Source organism: Molothrus aeneus, chromosome 4, assembly GCF_037042795.1.
Source record: "Molothrus aeneus isolate 106 chromosome 4, BPBGC_Maene_1.0, whole genome shotgun sequence".
Lineage (NCBI taxonomy): Eukaryota > Metazoa > Chordata > Aves > Passeriformes > Icteridae > Molothrus > Molothrus aeneus.
Window position 1 is genome coordinate 4,100,578 of NC_089649.1, and position 15,789 is coordinate 4,116,366.

At 40.4% G+C, this 15,789-nt stretch overlaps 1 protein-coding gene and 1 long non-coding RNA gene across 2 annotated transcripts in view; one reads left to right on the top strand and one right to left on the bottom strand.

Moving 5' to 3' along the window:
* LOC136556309 (uncharacterized) overlaps positions 1 to 11,925 on the top strand; it is a 33,231-nt gene extending 21,306 nt beyond the window's left edge. The window contains exons 2-3 of the long non-coding RNA XR_010783632.1: positions 6,201 to 6,279; positions 11,828 to 11,925. This is a non-coding gene — a long non-coding RNA (uncharacterized lncRNA). The remainder of the gene's footprint in view (positions 1 to 6,200; positions 6,280 to 11,827) is intronic.
* The window catches only part of NAA15 (N-alpha-acetyltransferase 15, NatA auxiliary subunit), a 36,377-nt gene that overhangs the window by 14,439 nt on the left and 6,149 nt on the right, over positions 1 to 15,789 (bottom strand). The window contains exons 2-10 of the mRNA XM_066549434.1: positions 8,194 to 8,278; positions 7,282 to 7,386; positions 6,473 to 6,630; positions 4,628 to 4,762; positions 4,321 to 4,474; positions 1,862 to 1,981; positions 1,104 to 1,199; positions 864 to 970; positions 379 to 451 (exon numbers count right to left, since the gene is read on the bottom strand). Coding sequence (XP_066405531.1) covers positions 379 to 451; positions 864 to 970; positions 1,104 to 1,199; positions 1,862 to 1,981; positions 4,321 to 4,474; positions 4,628 to 4,762; positions 6,473 to 6,630; positions 7,282 to 7,386; positions 8,194 to 8,278 — 1,033 coding nt within the window. The remainder of the gene's footprint in view (positions 1 to 378; positions 452 to 863; positions 971 to 1,103; positions 1,200 to 1,861; positions 1,982 to 4,320; positions 4,475 to 4,627; positions 4,763 to 6,472; positions 6,631 to 7,281; positions 7,387 to 8,193; positions 8,279 to 15,789) is intronic.

Here is a 15,789-nt window from a genome sequence, read left to right on the forward strand (position 1 = left end):
CTACACTTTTCCTTGAAGATTGCACTATCAGTATATTGCCTTTTGTTTGGCATTTCTGTAGTTATAGATTTGACACAGCTGTCAAACTTCAGTTTTCTGAACAGTGATAAACTCCAATCTTGAAAACCGCATACTTGAACTCAAAACTGCAAAGACATGACTAAATTCATGGATCCAGGAAAAAAATTTAGAGCAAGTGACTGTATTTTGAATACAGACTTTCTATTTGACAGCTGTGGTTCAGTTCTGCATTAGGGCAAAAACACAAACCACCCATCACCTTGGTTTCTTCCCTCCCCATTTCCCCACCTCTGAACGGACACACAGTACTTCTAACCAGGCACTGCTTCCATGAAGCCCAAGAGTCTCAGCACTCACCATTTGGGTTAAATAACCTGCAGCTTCTTAGAGAGGTCTCATAACCTATCACCAGCTCTTCTATGATGGCCACCTACACAGACAAGACGAGACACAGAGAAACAATCTGTAGGCCAGATAGGATTTTATTTCAACTTGAGCTACTTGGTGTGACCCAAACTAGTTATTCTGCTAAGAAAACTGTGCAATATCCTGAATTACATTACATTGGAGAATGTACTCAATCTCACTTTATTTTTAACAAATTAAAACCAGACCTCCCTTGGTGAACACTCACACAGTTTAAAACGACTAAATCTTAAGTTTTTTACATTTACCAACTTGGCACATGCATGCCCACATTTGTATTTCTTTTTCTCTCCACTGTATCAGGTCGCCTAAAGCAGTGCTCATGGGGAGAACACTGAAGAACAATGGTTTCCCTCATCTCTTCAATACATTACAGTTATGAGGCAGGACACATAAAAACTGGTTAGAACACTCACCTTCTCTTTGTCTTTATATAATGACCTCAAAGTATTGAAGACTGGTGGGCAACCTTTGCTGAAATTCATCCTTAAGAACTTGTCCAGACATTCCTTAAACTTCTCACCTTGAGAGGAAAAAGACCTGTTGATTTTGTTTTACCAGACATTACTCATCAATTGCAATTGTTTCTACCTTGCAATCAGAATCTAAGAAGCACAAGTGTTGATCACTACCTGCTCAGCAGAACATGCACTTACCAGACAGAAAGTTTAATGGTAATCTCCTTGGAACTAGTCCCCTTGGGTATTTAGTCCAGGCCTCCTCATAGATCTTTAGTCTCTCCATCATATTAGCTGGAAGAGAATTTTACAGTTTACTTTCCCCTTCCACTCTGGCAAGAAGGAATAGGGGAAAGTGATTTATACCTGACTAAAAAAAGAATCAGAATATATAACAACTATAATATAATATATATAATGGCTTCCTAAAGAACAGAATTTCCTCCTTATTCTTATTAAAAGTAATGAATGGAATGACTCCAAGGTACACATATCTGCTAATTCCTCTTCCAGCACTAGAATACTAACTGCTTATCTCTCCTCTTAAAAACAGCTCCTGCCTTATTGCTGTCTAAAACCTTCAAAGAAGGCCATTCAGGTGTATTAGCTACAACACAAGATTAAGATAACAGAAGCAGTAAAGGAAAAATTCAAAATTAAAACTGTCATCTAAGAAATAACTCTATTCTTTCAACCACACATAAAGAGAATTGCAATTTTATGACTCTATGATTTTAGATAAGACAGGGTAACAACAATGCAAGAAATATTTCCTGTCTTTCTTAAGAAACCCCAACATTATGACAGTATGTACACACTCTGACTAAAAAGCAAAATTTAAATGGGGACTTTTAAAATAATAGTTTTAGTATTTAAAGCAATACAAGCTTTTCATACACGTAGTAATTTTAAATATATAGAAAAAGCTTATTTACTACAAGATATCAAATCATTACCTGGCTTAAGTGCCTTTTCCAAGCCTTTGTAATAAGCCCAGTTTTCCGGATTTCTTTCTTGCAGTCCCTTGTAGACTTCAACTGCTTCTTCAAGTCTGCCAAGCTGCAGCAGCAGTTCTCCTGTGTGAAACACAGGATGGCTTAAACTCAGGTAACAAGGTCCTAAAGCAGGCTAACACTTATCCCTCTACACTAAAAGGCGGGATAATCCTTAGCTCCATCCAGATTCTCATTTCATAGAAAACATAAGCACTACATAGAGCATTACAAACTAGTTGACAGATATGCTTTACTTGGACAATAGCTGCAGTTAAAGTAAGATTATTTTACAACTCGGCCCATTATTCCCAAAACTTACTTGAAAATTTAATGCAAAATGCATATGATTTGGGCTTTGTTCCTCACTTCCTGAAGTGACTGGTTACTTTAAGTGCAGTTTTTACTGCAGAAGGCAATTAAAAGCAGCACATGGTACTTGATGTATAGAGCATCTTGAAAACCAAACAAACTGCAGAGCAGCAAGCAAGAGAATGGTTCTTCAATCTGGTATTTCATGAAACTAACTTCAGTGTTTTTAATCAAGCCATTGATGAGATGGATGAATTTTCACGATTATACCAACAAGTTTCCTTTTCATGATACTTCAATACAAATGAAAATTGATAAAGATCAGCTCTAACAATTGTATAAGCATCTTTGTTAATGCTGGAACTGCAACAGGAGAGATTTCCTATTTCACAATGGAAAACTGCTTAACAAAGTTTTGCTATTGGCAGATGTTAGGCAAGAACAGATTACACACCAGAGGTGAACAATATATGTCTAGACTAAAGCAAGATTTTTTTAGCCAGTTTAAAAGAGGAAAATGCAAATTTACCTTTCTTCTTCCCTATGTCACACAATTAACATGCAGTTTTGTCAAGAGATGCTGCTTTCCACAGTTAAGAGTAACTTGAGGACTACACACTGAATCTAGTGCCCAGGAAAAAGTTCCCTCACTGAGAATGACAGAATTGGGAAAACAAACCTTAAATTCTTTCTCTGAGGTGAAAGTTAATTTTTTTCCTATCTAAGAGCAGCAAATGCCAGCAGAAGTTTCAGTGTTTTTCAGTTGTACTTCATCCACAGAGGCTTTTGCATGTGTGTTTAAAATTTGCACACACTCATTTATTCCAACAGAGAATACACAGCAGCCAAGCCAGTCCAAACAACACAATGGGAGCTGTGCCCAAAAAATTAATGACTTGTACCCTGCTGAAAGCACACAGACTGCCAAGAGTATTCCCATCCTTTTGTCCAGTAACTTCCTAAGGAGGTTTTGTGTTTTGGTCTCAGGTTTATTTTTAATGAGGTCCCATTTGCAAAACTTACTTTCATCCCAAACTTTGGACCTTCAAACACTAGGTATGTCACATAATACATCAACACAGAACATAAAGTATGTCAAAAGATCCTTCAGATAGAAAAATAAAGTCACAAAAAAACCCCTCCTACCCCCAGAAGTCCCACTATTGTGCTTCCAAAATGATCTGTGATATTGCAGTCTCTATATCCATCTCCTTTCATATGCAAACCAAGTAAGATATTCAGCTACCACGGAGAGTCATCTGCCATCAATTTCCTTGAGGAAACAGCACACCTACCATGACTGTCACTACTCAATTCCTCGGCTCCTTTTGCAAGACACTGAGGTTACTATTAGCAGAAATAGGAACTGGCTACAACACCTACATGAACAAACTAGAGTAGAAGGACTTCTTCTCTTTAAGCAACCATCCAAACAGATTCCAGTGTGAGCCGAGAACAAGCAGTACCTTCAGTAGATTGGCAGTTTCACAGCAAGACTGTACAAGCATCAAGTAGGAGAGGAACAAAGCATGCTTTAACAAAGTGCACCTGTTAATAGAGCTGCTGGAATGAACTTGTATCACTGTGCAATTCCATCTGTGCAATATAAGCTACACTGCTGTATTGATCTGTTACAGCATTGTACTCCAGGTTTATAACAGTGCAACAGAAGCTCCCCCAGCCTCACTGAGTGGTCAATTGCTACATGCTGCAAGGGAGCCTGAGGACACTGAAAAGCCTTCTGCTGTCCCAAAGATGATTGTTCCTTGGCAGCATGTGCTGTCCTTGTCAGGGCCACGACCAAAGCTGCAACGGCACGGGGTACACTGCTCAGACAGACCTTCAGGACATCAGTTCAGCATCTCCTGTCTGAGACACCTGGTTGCTTACAAGTTTCAGAACAGCATGCCTGTACCTCACCCATGAGTTACCAACTTGGGCCAAGAGCATGACAGGACTGAATAAGCTGTGAGACAAGCAGTCGTTTATAACAGCAAAATTAAATAAATTCAGCTACAAACAAATCTGAGTTCCAAAAGATGGGAAAAGCTGACAGTACAGACATCCCATTGTACGCTACGTGTTTCAATGTATCTTGAGCAAGTGATTACCTTTAGTTTCTTCAACAGCCAGTTTATCACAGATCTGCTTTTCATAGGTACAGAGATGCTCCAAGGCTTCCTTAAAGAGCCCTGCTTCCCGGAGGACTTGGTTTTGATAGAGCAGCAGTTCACTGTACTCATAGTCCACTTTGTCAGGTGATGTCTGCATAGGAAAGCCAGGCACAGCACACAGATCAGCCTTCTCATCCGAAAATTGGGGAACAAAATCATGCATGAAGTTTTCTCATCACGAAAGGAATGTTTTATTTTTGGCTTCAGCAGCACTCCATAGAGCAAGTTCATGTTCTCCTCTTACCTGCTGTGTCTTCCTAAATTCCTCTAGAATTTTTGCTGCCATTTCATAGTCTTCCAGCAAATGGTAAGCGATGGCATAACCGATCCACGATGCTCGCTGTGCAGGTCGCAGCTGAAGCAACTGGTATCTTGTTTCCTGCAAAACAGTAGCTGCTGATTTTACTCTGATACTCTCTAGAATCCATTAGGCAAGACTCTGTCTTCAATATTCTAGTATTTAAGGAGTCACTGCGAAATAGTTTTGTATATGCATTTTATTAACCAGAGAAAGAATAAACTTTGAATTGCAATGGTGTTCGCTGAATAAAAAAGTAAGCCTTCACAAACTAACACGTCCAACCAAATCCTGATGAGTCAGACTAACTTTGTTAATGCATGACACACATGCTTTTCCTGTCTAACCACCTATGAACAGAACATAATTAAGGATACTTGGCCTGAATTGCAGGAACATTGACTGGTGTTTCAAATTAACCTTGAAAGTACATATGTATTTAAATAATTGGAAGTGTTCTTAGGCAACACAGGTCACGCAAACACATTGCTACTCTTTGGCAAGAGGATAATTACAGCTGGAAAAGACAACAGATTTCCTTGGTATCATGCAATTTCAATGCTATAACTTGTTTTGTTATAGACTGCTGAAAGGCATTTTCAAGTAACTTAAAGGAAAAAAGTTACTTCCTATTGAAAAATGCCTCAACTGTCAAAAGTAGGGAGTAACAAAGAACGAAAACTAGTTACAGCTGGTTTAATAGAATGATGAGCACTCAAGATATTTTCACATAGTGAAGGCTGGAATTTAAGCAAAGGAAAAAAAAATGAACCAAAACACAACCTAATTCCCAGTTTTGAGAGCAAATTCACATTCTTCAGAGACCAGCATATGAATAGCCATGAACTACTGACTTCTAAGCATCCTAACATTTAATCCTTAATGCATTTGGCAACTATGTGTTACTTGTATGTTTAGAGATTACAAAATTTGCATTCACATTTATCCAGAAGCCAAGAAAACAGAAATTTGCAAACACATTTTGCAAATGTGCATTTTGGCACCTACACTAAGTTTCAGCTATCTTGTCTTGGCAAGAGCAGAACCAAATTCCTAAATGAAAAAAACTAATATGAAAAAATCAGTGATTAAGAATTGTCCTGACTCGGGAGTAAGTTCTCTGAGGACCTTTGCTAACTGATGGTTCCACACAACTCTGAGCACAGGATTTTCTCCTGGCTGTAACTAACGTTACCCTAATTTGAAAAGGAAGTACTACATGAAGAGACCAACTAATGTGTTTTAAACAACACAACTTTAGAGGTGCAAGGGAAACCTAAAAAGATGAAAACCTGACAAAAAAATTGAGCTGTCGCTCACTAATGCCCAAGCCGGCAAGCAACCAGGTATGATCTTTCAAGCAGCACACACTGCTTTTTCAGTTATCACCTACTGCTAAGAGAAAACAGGGGTCACTGATATAAAGGTGCAGGGATATATGGTACAAAGTTACTAAAATATACAAACTCCTTTGCCTGAATACAAGTCAAATCCTGAACTCATTGCCTCTTACCTACAGGAATCCTTTCAAGAAAAGAACAAGACTGGAGATTGTCTACAGCTGGGTTATACAGCACCAAAAACCAAACCTCAGTAAGGTAAACAATTCTGCACTGAGCTGAAAATGCCTAATTTAATTTGCCATTACATCTTTGTATTTTATAGCAATTGCTCAGTAGCACATGTGCTTTTACTTCCATGAAGTGAAAGAGTGGCAGACAGTTTTAACCCTCTGGAGCTGACTGTGCTGCAGTTCCCCAGATGCTCATGAAATGCAGTATGCATACTCACCCTGTACCCTTCAAGATCCCTCATTTGAATCTGTAGCAGAGAAAGGTCTCTCAGGATTTGAAGATTGTCTTTGTCCCATTTCAGTGCATTTCTATAGCATTTGATAGCTTCATCATACTTCTTGTCTGACCTCTGAAGAAGGCCATAGACATGCCAACCTGGAAAACTCTATTAAGGCTTCCTCTGAATTTGAGCAGGGACAAATGAGCTCCAGCATGGCAGTGACAGAACAGCTGGCAACAAGCTCTCAGGCTGTTTTACAAATGGACAGGAACAGTACAACTCCTTTTGTCAGGACTTTGCCAGTTGTATGTATACAATCTGTATAATATGCTACTAGCATGTAAATGTTACTTTTCACGCACTGGGGGAAGAAATAAAGTAACAGGATCTCTGAAAACACTCTTAGCCTTACTCAAACACAACTTCAGACAACTGAAGCGCTGATACGTCCTGAACTCTAAGTGTATGAGCATTCTTTTAACAATGTAATGGCAGCCACTCATGCTTCCAAAGCACATCACATGCTTAAATGCCCACCATGAGTTTACAGTTGCAGATTCATGATAAAAAATACACACTTCATGCCAGAATAATATGTAAGCTAACTGGGAGTGTAAAACTGTGACTGCAAAGCATTTGCCCTTTGGATAGCTTAGACAAAATAGTTATTGGAAATGGAAAACCCTGAACTTCCAGTTTGAAGTTTAAACTGGCTTGTATTGCTATTCTATGAATCAAGCATATGCAGAAACGAAGCTTTTCCATTTTTCAACCCATCAGGAAAAGCCCTGTTTCAAAAAGGATACAGACATGACTCTTGAGGTCATTCCTCAGGCCTCTGCGCACAAGTTCATAAGCTTCCTCCTTCTTCCCTAGACAGTTCAGGGTTAGTCCTTTCATTGCCAAGGTTTCTAACAAAGAAAGAAAGAAAAAGATTATTTAATCTTTTATTCATTGCATGGGTTTTAAGCTCCATATAGCAACCCTAAACATAGTATAAATGCAAATTTAGATTCCGTTCTCACGACCAAGATTTCATTCTTTTCTCACACGGAAAACTCTACTGTCAAATTATTCACTTAAGTATATCATACACAGCAATAAACCTTTTATATTACTTCCATGAAAAGATGAAGTAATGCTATATTTTAAACCTGTCTGTTCTACAAGCTTTGGGAGATGTTTTTATTCACAACTCTGATATTTCTACACATCCACCCATACCAAAGTAGTTGCAAAAAACCTACAAAGCATTTCTGAACGGTGCAAAGAGACTTGCACTAAGTAGCAAGAGCTGACTAAAAATACAGTGAAGGAATAAATACCTTTTCCTTTTTTTAAAGTACGACTATTCCTTCAGAAAAGTAGCAGCCCACAGCTGACAGAATACTGAACACTATTCAGCCTCCTCCTTTTGTTTTTCACTTATATGTGAGTGAATATCCATTTCCCACGAAAAGTGATTTTATTAATGTGTACTTGTATTAGGAAACTTGCTCCATGAATCTTAGACTTGAATGATAAAGAATGGGAAGCTCTGACTAGTGGTAAGATCAGTCTTTAAAATGACAAATCTTACCAACGCTAAGTGCTTAATACACGTTTCTGGATGCTCTAACTGCTTTATGGGCAAAAAGTTAACAGTGAAGGGTTAAAAAACTAAAATAATTACTGTAAAGTACAGTGAAAAAGAGAGCACATGCCATTTGAACACTTACCTCCATGTTCTGCAAACTTGGGATTGGAAAGGATCTGCTTACAGAACTTCAGCCCATTTCTATACTGCTTATGTTCATAACACCTCTGTTGAAAAACAAAATAAGTGTTTTCAAAAAATTTATAGAGTGGAAGTATTGATGCATGCCTGAAATGAAGCATCAGTACAGCTACAGATGTTAGAAAATGTACTAATATTTTAATGAATCCTGTTCATTGAGCTTCCTATGTTTAAAAATTCTTTCCATTGACAGGAAAAAAAAAAAAAGGTGTTAGCAACACCATGAGTTAAAATGCAGAAGTGGAGACATATGATCATACAGCAGATTCACAAGTGAGACACCACAGGAAGCTCAAGTGCCTGAAGAGATTCAACTCTCCCTTAGCACAAAAGCAAACCTTAAGTTTGAACACTGCTAAGCACTGAACCCACTTTGGCCAATTAATCATTGGAACTCGGCTTAAACTACCTCTGAAAGCAAGCTCTAGGGATGAGCTTGATGACAACATGTATCTCACACACCCCAACTCTCAAAACTAGTGCACGGTAACATTACCTTGCCACACTGGGAATTGAAACATTCCTCTACTGTTTTCTTAGTCCAGCTGTTTTGTCTGAGCCTCATTCCTTATGCAAGGTGACCACAATGCACTGCAGCACACAGCATGACCTTTTAAAACCAGTTTTAGTGTTTTATTTATGTAAATATACTTCCTGTGCTCATATTTAAATATAAGGCAGAAGAAGTAACATTACAAACACCAATTCATATACTTTAGGTCAATTCAGCAAATGCTTGGAACCTCTTACATTGAATTTTTTTGTAATGAAATAAACATTTAAGAGCCCAGGAGTACACACTGACTGAGCACCAGCCCAAATCCTATTAATCCTGTTATTAATTACAAAGTCATTCCTAACAGGATCTCACTGACTCTGGTTGGTCCATTCTGGTGGCAGGGTGGTGGGCAAGGCTGTAAAAATTGGGTACAGCTCAGTTTTTGGGTCCTTCTAAATAAGTTGTTGCTCAGGATTCCAATCTTTCCTCACACTGCTCCAAAGTAATTATCCAAGAGCATTCATAAGCACATATGGACACCATGTGTCCTCAAACCACTCTCAACGCAAATATTTAGGAAAGGCAGACCCAAGAGGTCTTCCCTTCAATCAGACAGTTCTAAAAATAAAACTGTAAAAAGTTACATGAATGTTAGGGGAAATGCTTAAAAAAGAAAATGGCATATTTACAGCTTCTCTGTTTTATGCTGCTCTTCATAATGAAAGATCATGTCTAGTGTCTAATTTTCTCTTGGAAATACCAACAATAAATTTCAAAGGTATAAAAAAATGGCAGAACACTAAGCACATGCATTACTTTCTAGTATTAAAGCCATAGAGGTGAAATAGTATGACTGCAGACCAAGATGCATCACTAACCACCTGTCGGGCTCCCCCGACACTGTCAGCCTTTGGAGAAAGGGAATTGCTCACATGGAAACAGAAGGAGCAGAAGAGCCCAGAGAGCGCAGGCAAGATGCACTCAAAGAGGAACAGAGGTGGTTTGAACTTGAGCAGACCTTCAAAGGCCATCTAGTTCCACCCACCCCCAGGCGCAGAAACACCCCACACCACCTTGTTCAAGGCCCCATCCAACCCTGACTGTGAACACTGCCCAAAGACAACTCCCTCTGTTCGCCAAGGACAGCACAAGGCAGCACTGCAAAAGAACATTGCAAGGGTTAGGGAAGAGGCAATCTGTACAGGCAACTTTATTTTTTTCTATTAAACTTGACTGGGTGTTACACCTTCCAGTCATTATCAGCTTTCAAGCAGCTGGCTGAGTCACTATAATCAGCCAACTAGTCAGAGCTGACAGACTTTTTCTTTTCTTTTTTTTTTTTTATTGAAACCATCAGTCATAAATGTTAGAGGCAGGCCTCCTCCCTGAAAAGCAGAGCGGCCCGCTGCCCCCGCCCAGGCAGCTGTGCAAAGCAGCAGAACCTGTCACAGAAGCCACGGGAACTGCAGAACGGGCCTGCACTAACTCAGGCACTGACACAGGCAGATGGGGCGCGCTGGCCCTGAGCACGGCTTGCTCAGATGCTGGCTCTGAACGTGGCAGCTCATCGCCAAATGCTTCCATTTCATGTATCCTAACAACCAGGCTCTCACCTTGAGGCTTAGGCAAAGTCACATGGGATATGTGCTAAAGACTGGAAATATTTGCACATGAAATTTTCTAGGGTGATACAGAGCTTATAATGCAAGGTAGTTTGGAACAGAGCAAAGTCACTGAGAATTGTAACAAATTCTTCCTTTAGGCTTCATGGAGCAAAGATTTACAAGTTTATATCCACTTGCATCTCATAACCCAGAAACTACCTGGATAGGCCAACAAATGATCAGGAAACAACCTGGATATACTTTTATCTCCAGAATATAGCTCTGTACATAGACATAGCTCTGTATAGTCCCCAGGGAAGCATCAAAGGTCTCCTTTGACAAGTCAGTTCTAGATCAAGACAAGTTGGAATGGTTTCCTGTATACAATTTCACCAAGTTTTCTTGTTAATACTTTCAAGGTTATTTCATTCTGTTAATGCAAACACTTCAAACTGTGGTTTTTTATCAGTTTCCTTATTCTGTGTATGTGTTCTATGAGCATACGGTATGTTTTGACAGTGGAAGGAAGGGAACAAATGAAACTGAGGTCACATTTAGTTTTCCAAAAAAGAAGAGACTGTTCCCTCATATGCTGTGCATATACTTAACTCATCCTCCAGAGAGATCATGGACCAGCAAGCTTAAATTAAGGTGGGAATGAGACACAAGGAAGCCAGGATAGAAGCATTTGCAACCATGGTTGGTACAAAGATCAGTGAACCTATAGTTTCAAGGAACAGACAATTCAAACAAAAATCTTTTAACAAAAAGGAGACAGAAAATATACACACAGCCTGGGAAAGAAGATCCTTCAGCAGATAAGTAGTTTCTGAGTGAGAGAGGAAAAAAGAACAAGCAATTAAATTAAAAAAAAAAAAAAAAAGAAAAAATCACAGAAGTAGGAATGGTGACATGTCAAGTGTTCTTGGGACATGAAGATAGAGGCTTCCTGGAAACAGGAATTTTACCCATCTGTGTAGCTTGTTTCCTCCCAGATGAATAGCTTGTAGCAGTGATTCCCAGAGCTGCAGCCCTTGCTTCAGGACAGATGTTCTGCAGAAGTGACACATTTCTCTGCTCCAGAGATGGCTACAAGAGCACAGTTGCCTGCACTAGGCTCAATTCCTGCACATATAAACTTGAAAGCCAGCAGGGAGAGTGCGCTTGTGATGCCTGACAGACAAGTGCTGCAGCTACAGCCTGCGACATCATGCCATGAGAAAAGATAAAAGCTAAACTTGAAAAGAGTAAGGGTAAGAAGGCTAATGCTTCAGAAGAACAGAACCTGACTCTACATCAGCGCTCAATCTATTACACATTTCCTGCCCTTCAAAGCTTTTCGTTTACTAAGTTACCAGATCTTTTAAGACATCTAACAAACTTTTGTATACATGCTGTGGCCAGAATTAAAACCTATTCTAAACACAACAAGATGCTTTTTATATCGCTTAACTAATTTTCTGTCTTTATAGGAAGGAAATAACAGCTGCTTTAATACAACTGCACAAAGAATTAGTAAGATGAGGCAGGCAAAGTCTGATTCCTTCAAAATCATGCAAGACTACAGGAGGTAAGTGACCATTTGCATTTCCATTGCTTCCCCCAGCACCACGTATTTATTCCATGGATCAGAATGCACAGCCATTACTAGACAGACTGCCATGGAAATTGTAAGAAAAAAGCCCATATTCTCTAGAATTCCAAGTCTGAGGTGGAAGGAGGGCTTGTATTCTGATGTTCCCTAAACTGCATGAAGGCACCTGTGCAGACTCAGTCTCTGGCCAGCAGGTGCCTTACACACACACACGGCTCACTGTGTCAAGTGTGAATCAATTCCTCCCCATTCCTCCTTTGGGGGCTGCCATGAGGAAAGGTGAACAGACTCCTACTATTTACAGCTTATCCACATCGAGTCACAGCTCATGGCTGCATGGAGTTTGTTCCCCCCTTGCCCCAGCTTTGCATTTTTGAATCTTCTCCCATCTACTCTCTAAACTTTGCTGCCCAGCCCACAGGCAGTGAACACTGACATGGATTCCTGAACAAGGTAACCACAAGGTTGTTATACAAGGGCCATGCTACTGATTACAGCAGCACTCAGAGCTGCTTACAACAGCAGAAATGACTCGCATCCACACTTAATTCAGCACTGTTTTCTTTATATACAGTATAAGCCAATACACTGTCACCAGAGCATTTCACAGATTTTATATTTTTGAAATTTACACAACTAGGCTCTGTAACTGTTTGCTACTGTGTTAGGTTAACACAACCTGGCTTTTAGTGGTGGCAGAGGAAGCCACAGAGCCTACTTCTGAAAAAAAACCAAAAAAACCAAAAAACTTGTACTATGCCCAGCAGCAGAGCCAATTGCTAAAGGCTGTGATGACTGAATACCAATTCTCCCTTGAGCTGGAGGAAAGGAAAAGGTGAAAACACATGAAGAGAACAACATGGTGACATGAAGGTCGGGGCAAAAGAGGGATGGGCAGGGGGAGGTGCTCTGGACATCAGAGCTGAGATTCTTCTGCAAGCCATGATGAGGACTGGAATAGAACAAATTGTTTCCCTGTAATTCATTAATTGCATGGGGGGATGCAGAACTCACTGGCAGCCTGTGCAGAAAAGGTGCCTGCACTGGAGCATGTGGATGCTGAAAAGCTGGGGTCTGGTGAGAGGTCTGAACAGAGAGAAAGGAAAGAAGGGCTGGAGGAGAGAAAAGCTATTCTAAAGGTTTTACTTCTCAGTATACTCTTTTAGGTCTGTTAACAGATATTTTGTTTATTTATACCTTTTTAAGTTTTATGACTGTTTTGCCCTTAAAATGCTTCTTCCCAATCCTTACCTCAGCTCATGAACTCTTTTAAATTGTTCTTTCCCCTTCCTCTGCTCAACTGTACCAGAGGAGAATGCGTGAATGATTTTTTGTGGGTGCACTGGCATTTGGCCAGCATCAAACCCACAACAGCTACCTATAAGCAAGCAGCGTATTGTACCTCCCAAGCAATTCTTCCCTCTCAAACTGGACATTTTAATGGTCAAACACATGTGCTCCCAGCCAAAACTAAAGGGTATTAGTCAAGTGAAGCATTCTGACAAGCAGCTATGTCCCTCAGGGGACATTGCACAGAGCAGACTGGACTCTGCCATTTATACATGAAATATTTTGCACATATTCACACCCAAGAGTGCAAATCCTTTTATCACAAAGCAGTCTTCACATCCTCCAAACATTTGAAAACTAAGGTAAATTATTTAATAGCCATCCAGACTTAAACGCGCTATTTATAAGAACTTTTATAAAAACTACACTGCAGACTGAAGTGTGTTCTATGTTCAGTAACACCAAGAGTTAAGATCAGCTCACAGCTCTAGCTCAGCAGAACACCAGGTGTTACCATGAGCCTGATTAGAAGCTTCACAGTGAATCTACAGTGGCACCAAGCACCACTCAAGCTACACAAAGAATCACCTCAGTCATAATATAAAGTAGAAAACTCCCTTTCAAGCAGGGACACTCGAGACTCAATAAGCAGGTACAACCTAGCTGATTCAAGAGTGTTTTAAAACTCATTTGCAGCAGTGAAAGAAAACAAAAAACCCTCACAGGAGTCTACCCAGCCTGGATTTTGCAGCTGATTAAACAGGTGAGAAGCAGACCCAGAAGTGTTTCATGAGCAAGATGAAGACAGTCACACAAGGCCAACACAAAGGAGAAACCACCTTTGTCATCTCACCTGCAAGCATGCAAGACTAGAGGTTTTTCCTCAAGAGTAATTATCAAAGACAAGAAGGTACCATCTATTCCCCAAGCTCACAAGTGGGAGCACTGGGGCATTATTGACTGCTTTCTTTTTATTCTTACTTGAATCAGCACAAGAAAGAGCAGTGTGAGAATTAAATCAATATAGCAGAACCAGGTGGGTGGAATGGGATCACATTACCAATTGTTATGCCCTTTGAAATTGAACAGAAACCAAAAATAGTGTGTAATTTCCATTAAAGAGACAGGATTTTAGAAAAAACAGCATAAAGAACTTATAACTGTTTTCTAAGACTCCGTGTTTTACCAGGCCACACTTTTTACTCCAACCTAACACGCCACATCTGCAATTTAACAGAAGTAAAACAAATGTAAACTACCTAAGGCCCCAATACTTCAAAACAATCAACCCAAACCAACCAACCAAAAAGCCCCACCAAAACCCCCACAGGAAATCTCTTCTCACCGAGAAATAATGCTGCAGAAGTAAAGCATCCTAATTTAGTCAGTGCTGTGACAGACCAGCTGAAGAACATGATTTCCTTGAGATTAAGCCCCAGAAGACATCAAAGCTGCAAACTGAACTTCCCTGGAGTTCACTGTACTCAGCCCCTCTCCTTCAGCAAGTGACACAGCCAGTGTCACCACCAGAGGACTATTCCCCATCGTGCACAAGAGTTACCAGCACAGCTGATCTATACACATGGGCACAGGTGAACATCTCACGTGCAAGGCCCCAGGAAGAAGTACAACGAAGCAGGAGCTGCTCAACCAAAGCAACTCACAGATTTGGCACTGCTGTCCTCTTCCCCAGGGTTCTGAGGCTTGAGCCGATCCATGGCGGAGGAAGAGTTGGACTAGAAGACCTTCAAAGGCCTCTTCCAACCAAATTATTGGTCCCCAAATTATTCTATGATTGCACAACAAAGCCTTTCAACTACAGCAGTGTGCTCTCAGGGGACCCCACAGTTTCTCCTGGTGGCAGTCATGGATGTACACTTGGGGCACCCCATGGCAACACTGGCAACTAGGATGCTGAGAGATCCCTGGCAGCAGGAAGCACTGGAATCCCTGGCCTTGGAACTACCCAAGGTGTGCATATCCTGCACTGTAGGTGCACATCTGCCACTCTGATTCCATCTATTTCTTCCAGCACGGTCCAGAGACAGCACTTAGCAGACAGTAAACTCAGGTGCTGCGCAGCTCAAGGCTGTTTTCCAGCACAATTCCTCTCTACAGGCAGACGAGACCAGGTCAAGTCACTAAAGTGCACTAATTCAAGCCAAATGCAGTCAAGAAGATGCTGAAGCATTAGGAGCTACTACTCACCATGAATTAGTGGGTTCTTTGAGCAGTAACCATATCAAACAGCTCAGCAGCTCCAGGCCAAAGATACTCCACACCGATTCAATTTCATGACAAACACAAGATACATAAACCCAACGACTGAGGAAACCACACAAATCCTGCAGGCGTGTTAATGCTGAAAAGCTCTGGAGCAAACTGGCATCGTTTTCTGCTGTCAAATCGAAACAAACTATCCTCTTTCACTGCTCTGAAGTGTTAATTAATTGAATTGTTCAGTGTAACAAACAGCTTCAACAATTGCCTGGTTCAAGGGATTAATAAATCCTCCTCTGCACAGCATGCTTTACCTTTTCTAAGTCACTG